At 45.4% G+C, this 13323-nt stretch overlaps 1 protein-coding gene across 1 annotated transcript; it reads right to left on the reverse strand.

Moving 5' to 3' along the window:
* Positions 1-6708: 6708 nt before the first annotated feature.
* On the reverse strand, positions 6709-11274 carry MTRES1 (mitochondrial transcription rescue factor 1). The gene is made up of 4 exons (XM_080389829.1): positions 11141-11274; positions 9189-9627; positions 8267-8339; positions 6709-7175 (listed from the first exon to the last, which is right to left on the reverse strand). The coding sequence occupies exons 2-4, from the start codon at positions 9617-9619 to the stop codon at positions 6999-7001; spliced, it is 681 nt and encodes a 226-aa protein (XP_080245955.1). The 5' UTR covers positions 9620-9627; positions 11141-11274; the 3' UTR covers positions 6709-6998.
* Between the last annotated feature and the right edge of the window lie 2049 nt (positions 11275-13323).

Genomic DNA, 13323 nt, shown 5'->3' on the forward strand with positions numbered 1-13323 from the left:
CAACCTTATGTTGATGCATTACAGCCACCGAAGTGTTTCATGTTCTAGGAAATGTTCGTGACTTTTTTTCTTATCTTCAAAATGCATATAATTTTATTTTTAGGTACATTTTTTTAAATCTGTCATTTGTCTCTTTTCAGTTATTGTTTGATATTTATATTATAGCAGAGAGAAACAGGATTGTGTGCTCCACACTACAAAGGCACAATAGGTTTTATTTCATGCTGGAAGGGGCTAACATGAATTCTACAGCCCCAAGAAGCACAGCAAATGATACACAGGTTTTATTCATAGTTTGGTTTTATTCAGATTTTGTTTTGCTGATTAAAGGGATATGAAACAGCTGGAAAATTCAGTGTCTTAAGCTTGCATGTGTTGAGGATGGGGCATAAATTGACAGGTGTTCTTATTTACCATGCATATTTTAGTTGATTTTACTTAAAATCTATGGGAGAACAATCATGGCAGGTTCTCAAGCCTATGATTTTTATGAGTAAATGAAACACACTCCATCACTGTCATTGCCACAGTTTGACTTTCTGATTTTTTTCCATTGTTACTGCAACTCAGCATCAACAGGGTTATGCGTTTTTTCTCAGGAATATTCTGAAAACATGTGCTTGAAGTTGTTTAAAATGGATAGATGAAGTGATGGTTTAGTTCCCTGTCTTAATTCTCTCTGTCTTTGCTAAGAAAGGCAGAAAAAGAAAGGTTTGTCTTCTACCTACTTTTTTGTGCTGCTAAATATTAAGACGGCTAAATTCATAGCAGTGACAGTGCTTTCAAAATTCTGATTTTACCCTCTCCGTCATAAAAGTCATTCATTTAAACTTCTCACTGGTAGTGATAGTCTTATTTTCTTACAGAAGTTTCTCACAGAATACATAATACTCATTGTTATCTTTGTCACAGCTCATACAAATCCTGTTCTGAGAAGCCAGCTCTCCTGCAGCAGTCCTGGCTGAAGGAGCTGCCCTGGGCTGGCCAGTCTCAGCGCTGGAAGCAGATGGCTCCTAACAAAATCAGAACTCTATCATACTCATTTTCCTTAAACTTCATCTGACTGGCAGGAGATTAGCCCCTTACACTGTATTATTTTTATCCAGCCTGTTCATTTTTGTAACTTTCTAGATGCTGTCCTTTCTAGTTAGTGGCCATAAAAGCCTGAGACATGGGCAGACCATCTGCTTACTCCATTTCCTGATCTGTTCCATGATGGGTGCTGTGGTCCCCACTGAACATTTTTCTTTCATTAACAATTCAGAAAGAAGAACTTTGATTCTTGCAGGAAGTGAAGAGCTGTAATAGCCAAAAAGTGGGCAAAATCACCACGTGTCCAGTCACACTAAACTTTGTGTTAATAGATGGAAACAAATTGTGATTAGTGAAGACTGGAGGAAAACAGCTAATTAGTATCTCCCCACCCCCAATGTCAAGTAATCATTCCCAGTTTCTTTCACAAATTTCATTATGGCAAAACAGTTGTTTGTCATTGTTTCCAGAGGCATTTTGTAGTCTTGTGTGTTAGTGCTCACTTCTCTGGGAGGCAAAATATTCCTTTAATAGTAACACTTTGAGGACTGTACCACTTTGGTTAGCTCGTAAGGTCATGTGTTAGCAAGGTCTACAAACATTTCCTGAAAAACAAAAATCCAGAGGTACCTGTCAGCAGCAGGAACAAATCACTCAATAGGATCACATCCTACATGTGTGATTTGATCCCTCGTATAAAACCTAGAGTTTGGGTTTATGTCATGTAATGCTCTCCCTTGTCTCTTGCTCCCTATCTCTCTTGTTCCAAGAATTAAAGAAAAACCCAGGGTCTCCTTGAAGTGCTTGTCTATATATATGTTGAATGCTGAAGTACTGGAAACAAGAATTTTGGCTTCAGCATTACTCAGATTTGCAGGGCTCCCACGCATCCCCCTTTTGCATTCCTTTCCCCACATGCTATCATAGAATGGCCACTGCAGCTGGCCTGCACAGGCGGTTGGGTGCTGTAATTTGATAAGTGCTGAAGGTAGGCTGTCCTGTTCTGATGTGCCATTACAGAAAAAAAACCAACAACAAATAAAACCCAGAAACACTTTGATCCTTTTCTGTTCTAAGAAAACAAGAACTACCTATTATTTTGGGGGCCAAAGGAGTCAGAGTGTAATCCCCCTCCACGTTGATCTGTAGGCAGCAGAACTCAGAACCCGTTCAGGAGTGTCGGTATGTGCCTGCTCTAGTTGCCCAGGCTGACTCTTCTGCTAGACCTGAGTCCAGCTCCTGTGTAAGCGATTCCCCAATATTCCTTCACAGGATTCTCCCGCACCCTGCTCTGTAACGCAGGCTGGCCCACGTGCAGCAGGTGCTGCAGCATGTAACGTTGCTCCTGCAGCAGGTGGAACATGCAAAGCTGTCAGATAACGCTGGGTGCTGTGCAGTGACAGCTGGGTCCTGTACCCACAACCTGACGGTGCCTGCCTCTTACAGGAGCAGGCAAATTCTAGATCAGGTTATCCCTCTGTGCAAGGGCAGGGATGGTGGCCATTCTGGGCTCCACGCCTGGCAGCCAGCATAAGGTTGGATTCGTCCGTGGTTAATGCAGAGGTAGCTGGGACAGCACAGTCATCTCGGCAGCCTCCAGTGAACTTAGTCACATCTCAAGCCGTCCAAACTATCCTTTATGACCTCTCGGCAGTATCTTTGCGAGGAAGCCCTTTCATGTAGTTCCTCCACCATGCAGATGCCTGTGTCCTGGAGCAGGAAATTCATTACAGCAGTGAGAGAAGGGCAGAAGCGATGATCATTTACCCATTCACTGTCCATACCCAGAACTCTTGAGCAGAAGGAAAAGCATGTATCTGTCTCCCACCACTCAGCAGTCAGTGGCAGTAGCAATTTTGTACTTGATTAGTGGCAGTCTCCGTTTTAGGAAGATCATTAAAACTTCTGTTTGACCGCTTCTTACTACTTTGACATGTCCTTTGACCAGACACCTGACCATGTTATCAGATGAACTCCATCACCTTCCATTCCCAGCTGATAAAGGCAAGATGCACAGCTGATTCCCGAGTAAGTTTAGGTGTGCTTTACATACACACATTCCATGTGAGCCTACTTTGTCTAAAAGCCACCTGAATGTCTGGCAAAAACTGGCTGTGATGTGCCTGTTCCTACACCTCCGAGAACTCATACAGGCTCTGCTCACCTGGCACACACATCAGCCATTAACCAAGCCTTGTCTTTCTTTAGCTCACAGTCCAAATGTTTGAAGGCTGCAGAAACAAGCGCAACCTGCTCAGCAGCATCTGGCCCCAATAAAAAGGTCTGATCAATATAGAGAAGCTTATCCAGCACTGATCAATGTAGCTAAGTGGAACAGCTACTCACCTTCCTGCTGTCATAGTTTCCCTCTGAGATCACCCTGCCTGTGGCCGAAGCTTTTTTTTTCCTGAAGCCAATGGGTACAGTTCTCTCTCCAACTATTTCAATCCTGAATCCACAGAGGGTGCTCCCAGCCATCACTTCATTAGAAAGCCTGCCTTTGGTTTCCTTTACTGTGCGGATACCGCTAGTGGATCAACACTTAAACCAATCAAAGCCCGCTTCTACCTTCATCTGTCAGTGAAGACCTGGTTTTGGTAGCAGTCACGGAATAACACAATGGTTTGGGTTGGAAGGGACCTTTAAAGATCACCTAGTCCACACCCCCTGCCATCAGCAGGGACATCATTCACTAGACCAGGTTGCTCCAAACCCCATCCAGCCTGGCCTTGAACACTTGAGGGATGGGGCATCCACAGCTTCTCTGGGCAGCCTGTTCCAGTGTCTTACCACCTTCATAATAAAAAATTGCTTCTTTATAGCCAATCTAAATCTAACCTCTTCTGGTTTAAAACCAATGCCCCTTGTTCTGTCACTACAGACTCTGGTAAAAAGTCTCTGTCATCATTAGGAAAGGGCTAGTCTTGATTGCAAGCTCTTGTCTACTTTACTTCCCAATAGACTTTTACAGAAGTTAAAATCTTATGGCTCTGGCCTAATATTGTATATTCATATTCTGTGCAGCTCAAGAAGTTACCCTTCCAGTGCTCTGTCTTATGTCATTGGCTTTCAGGGATGCAGCTTTCTTGCCCATCTTGGATGCCAGGCAGACGTTGGCTTTTTTTGTTGTTACTGTTTTTATCTTGCACAGAACAGACTCTTTCAGAAACTTAATTCCTTCATGTCTGTACCTTAGCTATCCCCAAGCCCTAAAGCATTCCTGGGGCTTATGGATGAGGTCCTATTCTGGCCCTATAAGCGCTGGTGTGTAAGCTACTGCTGCTGGAGGTGGCAGGCAGTGTGACCACATTCTGACAAGCACTTAGGTAACAACTGGTCGCTGACCAGCAACTGGAGCTCACTGACATGTTGCTCATAACACATCTTTCTGTCACAGCACTCTCAAAACTAGCCGGCTGCAACAAGGCTTTTACCATCCCATACCAGGTTAACTTCAGTAAGTAGCTCCCACACCTTGCCCCAGCACAGCCACCAATCCCCCACAAGGTTTCAACAGTTCATCTACTGTTCATGCTGTTTCTTCATACTCTTCAGGCTGGTCCCTCTGCTTCTTGCCTCTGCGGCATCATTCTCATCTCCATCCAGGGCACTCTCGCTTCTTCCTCCGCTTCTTCCAGATCTCTCTTCATCCAGTGCTCCTCTTCCATACCCCTTAGAGCTATTTAACTACTTCACAGAACCAGCCACAGCTGCACGTTATCCCATCAGCCAGCCTGCCACCCCTGAAGCCAGCTCACAGCTGTGTATTATCAATGTTAATTAACCCAGCTTCATTCCTCTACATCAGGGGTCCTCAAACTTTTTAACCAGGGGGCTGGTGCATGGATGCAGTGGCAGGCCGTCATCTGCGGCTGCTTGGTTCCCCCCCAACCCCCGGTGAGGGGGGCCAGATTGAGGACCCTGGGAGACTGTATCCAGCCCGCGGGCCATAGTTTGAGGACCCCTGTTTTACATCTTTCTACTTGTTTCTCTCAGTGACCCTGGAGATTATGGGAGCCACTTATAATAGCAATGGTAGGTGGGATGGGGGAGCAGAGGATGCAGCTCATCTCTTTTATTTCCATAGCACTTGGTGCAAGCTCCAACAAAGACAGTGGAGACAGCAATGCCCGCAATGAAAGTACAGCCTGCCATGTTCCTCTGGGTGCTTGCTATGCTGAATTCCTTAATGTCTGCAGTATAAGGATCACCAAAATCCCTTAGGAAAGCTTTCCAGGATCATGTCTTCTCAAGAACCAATGTTTTTAAAAGGTCACTATGCCTTTAAAATATTAACTACATATATATCTGCATCTTTAAGTATCTACACAATCATAAAAAAAAGCCCAAAACAGCACAGATTTTAGTTATGCCTAAAGAAAGCTAGAAATTATTTTAAATCCCACACACAGTAGCCACCACTTTTAAGGCTACAGACAGCAGCAGGTACAGCCTGCTTAAACAGTCATCAAGTAACTGTTGGCAATTGAGCCAAGCAGTTCCCATGCTCTCCTGACCAGGTGAGCAGTATCGCTTCCTCTCACCTCAGAGACAATTCATGCAGTGAAAACCAGTCATCGCTTTCCCAGAGCTTTTATGCTTACCTCATAGTCTGATGCTTAACCAGAGCACTAGGTCTGCTTTGTGAGCAACAGTTCCTTGCCAGTGCATTTAGATTTCAGGAACACCAAAGAAAAAGTGTCCTGGAATATGCTCCTGCTGCCTACTCTGAGCTATCTTCTTCCCTCTGGGCTCTCCAGAGCAGGTAGGGAGCAGACCATGGACTGGACGAGCAGTAGCTAGCTGCTCCTACTGGCCAGTTGTCCTACACACACACACCTGCTTGTGGCTGTCTAAACACATAGAAACAGAATAAAATCTCTGCCTGTGCCACACTTCACACAAGTTGCTTGTGTTGGGAGACGAGTAGGTTGTAATGCAGGGGTCCTCAAACTACAGCCCCCCAGGGTCCTCAGTCCGGTCCCCGGTATTTACAGCCCCCCCCACCGGGGGTTGGGGGGGGAACCAAGCAGCCGCAGATGACGGCCTGCCACTGCATCCGCGCGCCGGCCCCCTGGTTAAAAAGTTTGAGGACCCCTGTTGTAATGTTTTCAAGTGTGAACAGTTACTCCAAAGATGCCTGTCCTAAGTTGACAGTATTTTCCTGTAGTAAGACAGACATGAGCTTTTCACCACAGTATGGTCTGACCTTTGCTTGGATCTTTACACCACCCAAGTATTAAATATTCTCTTAAATGCCACACTGAAATGAATATGTGATAAGCCAACATTTCATTTTTCCTCTGCACGGGTACTTAAATACTAAAAATCAGCAGTACTACATGCATATCCTCCCTGATCTGCCTTCTCCCTGAAAGCAATCACTGCCATCATTCATTCTGTGGCACCGTGAAGATTCCTGCTTAGAAATACACAGCTGCAATCAGTATCCTTCTGTATTCTTGGTATAGCAGGAGCGTACAGAAGCACAGAGTTGGTATTCTTATCCAAGACCAAACCAATAATGAAAGAGGAAGCAATTTTACATAACTGGGGTTTTTATCCCTATTATCCCTAACTATTTCACGAATCTAGAGAGAAAACTAAGAAAGCAGTTCTGCTTGTGGTACTGTCAGCTTTAATGTAACCTTTCCAATGAACAAAATTAGACAGCAATTAAACACTGATCAAATTAGTCTTTATTGGTTCATTATTTCTGACATCTGTAAGGGAACTGCCTGGAAACGTAAGGGTTGGTTCTTTTATCCCACAGTACCATGAAAGAAAACTAACAGCAAAAAATGACAGGCTTATTGTATGAATATTGATGTACACAGCAGAGGGAGCTAATATTCTGACACAAGCCCTTAAAAAAGGGTACTGTAATTTTGTTTAACCAAAATTCATATTTAACAACAAATAATGGTTTTCTGCAAAAATCTTACAGTGCCACATGCAACCCACTGTTACTTAAGTACATCCTGTTTGGGCACCTTTAAGTTTTTCCAGCGCCTCAAAATTACTTTGTATTTTTCGCTTTCGGTTTTGTTAGATACTTTTTTAAAGACTACCCGCATAACTACAGCAGTTCCTGTTTCTTTATCTTCACCTACTATGAGATCCAGGGTGTCACCAACTTTCACCTGGAAACAGAAAGAGAAGATGAGTGATTATTAACATTCCCTGGGGAAAACAAATCCCCACAGTCTATGTCCAATTTTAATTTTGTTCCTTTCGTTCCGTTTAATATCCTTATCTCACAGCAGCAGAGGAAGGCAAGCAATACTAGACCGACTGACTATAAATCCTCCAGCTATGAACATCTAGGCAAGCCCTGGCAACAGGCAATTAAATCTCACAACTTTCCCCGCCAAGAGCTTTACCCCTCCTGTTCTACAACCAACACCTAACTCACTCAGTGAAAAAGGTGTAATGTGGTATTTTTTTTTCCTGAAGGGTGTTTCCTGCCAATCTTTTTTTTATCAATGCTGACACAAAACAGCAAAATGCAAACTTCTCCCTCCTGCCTTTAAAACAGTTTAAAGTGTTTCAAAAAACAGAGCACTCTTCAACTGCTTGTGCTCCATTCAAGTGTCACAAAAGCAGTATGCCTATCAAAAACTAGCCTTAACTTTAAGGGATTGGGTACTAAACCTTTTTTTCCTATTGTCCTTTGATGACACCACCTAGGATCACCCTCACAGAAGGGGTGCATACAAATATGTCACCATTCTGGTGAGCTCTGCTGTAAAAGAGTATGGGCTGCAACCCTTCTGGCTCTTCTCCTAACTGCGTTCCTGTGTGCTCTATTACAGGTACAGTAACATGTCCTGAGCTACCCCAATTTCAATCCCTTTCCATCATCAAACTTTCTCTTTTTCTTTAATCATGTGCCTGTTCCATCAATATCTCAGATGTAATAATTCCTACTCCATCAACCTTGCATATATATCATTCATTTCCTTCAGCAACTTGGAAACTTCTGCCCTTGCTGCCGTCTGCCTTCCTCCTGACTTTCAGCCTTAGATTTTACTCTAAGAACACAAGTCTCCTGTCTGCCCTAGGGGATAATAATGTCTTACCCAGGGAATCACAGTCACACACACACACAAAGCTGGAAGTGGTGTTAGCAACACTATTCATTCACCTTTGCAGAGCGATTTAGGGAAAAGAGGTCATGTCTTAGTTATTTTCTTACACTTTATAAAAAGATTTAAATTTTAAAAAGTCTTACAGTTCTACTTTTCTTCCATAGTTTTTCTCCATTCAGCCTGAGTTCATTATGGTAGAATGCATCTTCTACTTTACTGAAGAAAAACAAGGTTTTATTGCATTTACAATGTGCAGCAGACCAAATGCAATTGTTTCTTTGCAGATACACAAGAACACCATTCATGTGCAAGGCACATTTCCACAACTCTAATTTGCGCAGAAAGGATACCTTTATTTAAGGTCAGGAGAGACTTGAACTGGAATTAAAGAAAAAGTCTTTCATAGATATTAAAGGAATAGAGTATAGCTGCTCTGTGCCACAGGTGCAAGCAATAAATAGTCATTTCTAAAGGCCTGTCCCCTGAATATCCAATGAATAATGTCCCCTTTCCTGCACCGCCCAGTTTAATAATTTTTAAGTGATTGCTACTTATACTTGTAGATACTAATACTCTGTTCTAACCACACTGCAATATAAGGCTTCTGCAGGTTGCATTAGATCAAACATTGTGATATATTTATAGACTGCACATTAACCTGGTTCACCTGGTATGTTAGGTTTATACTTACCGTCTCCTATTTCTACAGCCATTATGTAGCATATACTTTACTCCCTCAATCTCAGATTAGATATTTTTGTATTACTTAGTACAGTATTTTGCATTTTCTTCATTTTAAATGAATAGTGGCTGATAGAAAATGCCTCCACAGCAATCTTAGAAATATCGCAGACAGTGAAAAGCAGAAAATAGGCTCTTTCAAGGGAGGTAGGGTAAAACAAACGAGAACACCCATACAACCAAAACATATTTTTAGACAGTCAAGACAGCTACACCCAAAGAAAACTCACATACTGAGTTATTCCAGCAACAAAAGGGTATCAAACCTCAAATTTTAGATGCATGACATCTTTCTCATCAGCAGGTTGTTTCTTCCTTACTTACTTTCTTGCAATGTCTAGACCAGCTTTCATGATCACATCGTATCGAAGAGACTGCACTACTTTTTCAAGATCCTTGTAATCTTTTACTACATTTGGGTCATTTTCAAATTCATCTTCCCAATTGCTTTCCCCTTCATCTTCATCCTCTTCTTCCTCTTCTTCTTGTACGGTTTGTCTGCTCCTTTTAGAGCTTTTGTTACTTTTGTTCCGCAGAGAAAGTACAGAGATATACTCTGGGGAAAGTTTTAGTGCACAGAGTTTTACTGGGGAAAAACTGAAACATCTTCTGTAGTTTACTGTGCTTGCTTGACAGCTACAGAATACACTTCTCCTCCAAGAGGGATACAGTTTATTAGAGGGGAATTTCTCCCACAGTCCAAACCAGACATTTAGTTTTCTAAAAGTAGTGACGGGGAGTCTGAAGCCAGTCATAGCATACCCTAAAATAAAACAAACATTCATATGTAAAAATTAGCAACTGCTCTGACTGTTGGAAGGATTTCTCCAGGTATGGCATAATAGTTACCACAAAAAGATGATTATCTTGTTCCCCACAGAGCAGTGCATCATCTAAAAGCACAAGGCTATATTGACTTTAGGATCTGCCCTTCTCCTACGCTATCCACCATTACAAAGAGCTAAAACACCACATGAAAAACAAACACTAAAACCCCCAGTGGAATACTCCCTTCGTAATTCCTTTTCTGGTGTTTAATATTAACTGTCCAACATATTTGTGGCATTTTCCTCCCTACATCTGAAATACAATTCACAAAATAAACAGAAATGAAGTTAACTATGTTATAAAAACCACAGGGAGACCTACATTTATTATCACTCACTCTCAATAAAAGCAGCTTGCTCAATACTGCAAGCAAGTAAGCCCAGAAGAGTCAAAAGCTGCTTGACTTCAGCTTCTGCTCAGACCACAACACTCCCACATGGCAGAACGCTGCACAACGTTCTCCCACTTCTCTGAATGGGAATCAGCATTGTGGTAGCGTTCAGGAGAAGGAACACTGCTCCATGTACCCCAACAGGACGGACACCAGCAACAACCCTCTTATGTGCTAGCTTCCCAGTACTACTGCCTTCTGGAGCAACCTCTAGCCTGGGAAAAGTAGGTGAACACACCCCCCAAAACCCCGAGATGTCTTTCAGCTCTCTTAGAAATTAATTTACAGTCCTTCCTAGCTAGGTGGGGCACTGGCTTTTATTATGGCCTTGGAAGTGTGGAAACAAGCGTTTCTTCACAAGACTAGGGTTTGTTTTCCCCACATCCAAGTGAACTCGGCCGAAATCTGAATGAGGCACTTTTTGTGGCCCGCAAAAAGCCCTGATCAACGAGTCAGTTACCGTCCCAATAAAACCAACCACACCTCCCTCGGCTTCCTGTATTTAAATATGTGAACTTAAAATATATAACACATGGTTTAAAATTTAGGCTGGTGCAGTCCTCGCTGAAGACTTACGCCTCTCCTCTGTTGGGGGACAAATTCCTAGAGGAGTTATTTGAAAGTGTAAACAACTGTTACTACTTATTTTGGCGCTCGATCTTTGCTCCGCGTTGGGCGCCACGGCAGCCCCTGCCCGGGGCCAGCAGCGCCCCCGGCGGCCGCTTCCCCTCACGGAGCCCGGGCGCGGGTAGGCCGGGCCGCCCGGGGGAAGCGAGGCCGGGCGCGGCGGGAGGCTGGAAGCCCGTTCAAAAGCAGGCGGCCCAGCCGACGCCAGCCTCCGCGGCGTGCGGTGGGGGCCCGCAGGCCACCCCGCCCCAGCCCCAGGGACGGGCCCTGGCCCGCCGGTAGGGCCCTCCGGTGCCGGGCCCGCCGCGGGCCGGTGCGCCCGGGGAGCCCCGGCTTCTCTGCCCGCTGCCCCAGCAGAGGCCGGCCGGCGCCCGCCCCCGCGCGGGGAGGCCCGGCGGGCCCCGGGGCGCCGCGGCCGAGGCGCGATTACCTGGCTCCTCCAGGCGCCTGGGACCCGGGCCTGCCGCTGCCGTCCCCGCGCCGCCGCTCGCAGGCCACAGCGGAGCCGCCTCAGCCTGGGCTCGGCGCCCTCTACCGGGGCCAGCTCCCGGCGGACCGGCTGCGGGCGAGGTGGGTGGCTCTCCCCTTCTCGCCGCCCCCTGCCCGCCGGTTTGAGCGCGGCGGCCGGAGGGAGCTGGGAGGGTGCCGGGCTGAGGCGGCAGCGCTGCCGCCCGCTCCTCAGCCCCGCGGCGGGAGGTCCCCGGGAGGAGCCCCCGGAGCCCCTTATCCCGCCACCGCCGCTCTCCCGCCCCACCGGGATGCGGCCGAGCCGATTCCCCATCGTTGTTTTTTCCGGTGTTGGCTCTTCCAGCGTACGCTGCTTTCGGTAGGGCCCGGCAGACCGCGGGCTTGCCTGCGGGGGTGCCTGGGCAGCATCCCCCGCGGCGGGCAGGGCCCTGCCCCCCCTCACCGCCCGGCCTGCTCCCCGGCTCTCACACTCCAAACACTCGGGAGTGGTTATGTTAATGCTTTTCATATCGTCTTGATTTTTACATGCCTCTCATCACTCCCTTTGCAATACCTGCTGAAGTACTTTGCTTCAGGCCTCCCGGCCCTCAGTGCTGAGGGCCAACTCATGTTTTCAGCCCCTCAGGCTCTGCCCAGATGCCCAAACCAGAAGACAGTGGAATTCTCTCACTGGGGACATGACTCCAGCAGATGCTGAAGTTTTCTCTGACCACAGATTAATTTGAAAGGCTTGGCCACCATAACAATCTAATCCAAATCCCATTGTGGCCTGGGTTTCCCCTGTCCTTATTTTTGCTACTTTCCTTCCCATTATATCTCCCTCTTTCACTCTGCACCTCTGTTACTGGTGGTAATTCGTAATCCCTTTCCTTTGGAGCTCAGAAACTAGGAAGGGCCCATCCTTCCATCTGCCTTCTCCCAGCTTTCTCTCTGCCACGCACCAGCACACCTCTCTTGGTGCTTCTGAATGCTCTGGTGGCTCAGCCTTTGGGGAACTCTCTGCATCCGTACAAAATGGGTACAAAATGCAGCCCCAGCAGGTTGGCAGCATTTTGTCCTGATGTAAATGGCTGTACACTGTTCAGGTTAATTTTGACAAATGAAATTGCTTCTCAGCTTTAAAGTTCTGCTTTAAAATGCCCGTCACCTCACTCAGCAGACTGATCCTCCCTTGGAAAATCACCAGCAAATACAGCAAGTGGTGCAACTGTGGAGCTACCGGTGCACAGCAGTTGTGCAATTAGTACAGGCATTATAAGTGATTGCTTAATTTTAACCCTGTATGAACTTTGTCATAAAACATTTGAATGAGAGGGTTTTATGTCAGGGATATTTTGTAATGGAGCAATTCCTTAGCAAAGCTGTTTTCTCTCTTTAGAAACCTCACTGGGAAGGAAGCTGTGAACATCTTTATGTCTCTGTGTATGTTGAATGTTCCAGTGTCCAGTTCTGTAGGATTCTGATAAATTTCTCTTGGGAATACAGCTGTTAGCTTTTTAGCACTTCTCCCCACCCCACCTTTTGTCTAACAAATAAACATACATCTTTTTTGAGGCAAAAATACAGCTGGTAAGAGTAACGTTCTTGCATTCATAGTGGCACATAGTGAGTCAGAACAGAAATGAAGGTCCGAACGGTGAGAATTCCTTGAGCAGAAATGCTACCTCCTCTGTGGTGGAAAAAGCCACACCCAAACCCCAACACCTCCCATCCACCCCACCCCCAGCTTTCCAAACACCCTATTCTTTTCAGAGCTCTTAGGTCTCATGCAGGATTAAAGTCACACTCTAACTTTGCTAAAAGGGAAGATAACTTACTCTTAGTAAACAAAAGTATGTTTTAGTGCTTTTCTAGGTTAGTCTGGCATTATATATCCTTATTGCATCTTCATATTGAAAGGCAAGGTAAAGAACATGCCTAAAGTCACTCTGTCTTTTATGTTCTTCAAATATGATAATATAGCAACACCTTACAAAACCAGAAAGTGATCAATTCACCATTGGGTATCCTTTCCTGCAGGCCTTGCAGTTTGCAGAAGGTTAATAATGCAGTGCTCAGACAGGTCCCTCTCCATCAGAGAGGAAATGTAACTTGGATGTCATCAACAGGCATCGTGCATCTGATTTATCTCATCATTGCACAATC

This window comes from Falco punctatus (genome assembly GCF_963210335.1).
Source record: "Falco punctatus genome assembly, chromosome: 5".
NCBI classification, from domain to species: domain Eukaryota; kingdom Metazoa; phylum Chordata; class Aves; order Falconiformes; family Falconidae; genus Falco; species Falco punctatus.

Bases quoted from the DNA above. Each gene is read 5' to 3' on its own strand.
- MTRES1 (XM_080389829.1), bottom strand. From the start codon at position 9,619: ATGACTGGCTTCAGACTCCCCGTCACTACTTTTAGAAAACTAAATGTC. The intron at 8,340-9,188 runs GTAAGTAAGGAA...GTTTTTCTTCAG, and splicing joins GGTCTAGACATTGCAAGAAA to TAAAGTAGAAGATGCATTCT. The intron at 7,176-8,266 runs GTAAGACTTTTT...TTCTGTTTCCAG, and splicing joins TATGGAAGAAAAGTAGAACT to GTGAAAGTTGGTGACACCCT.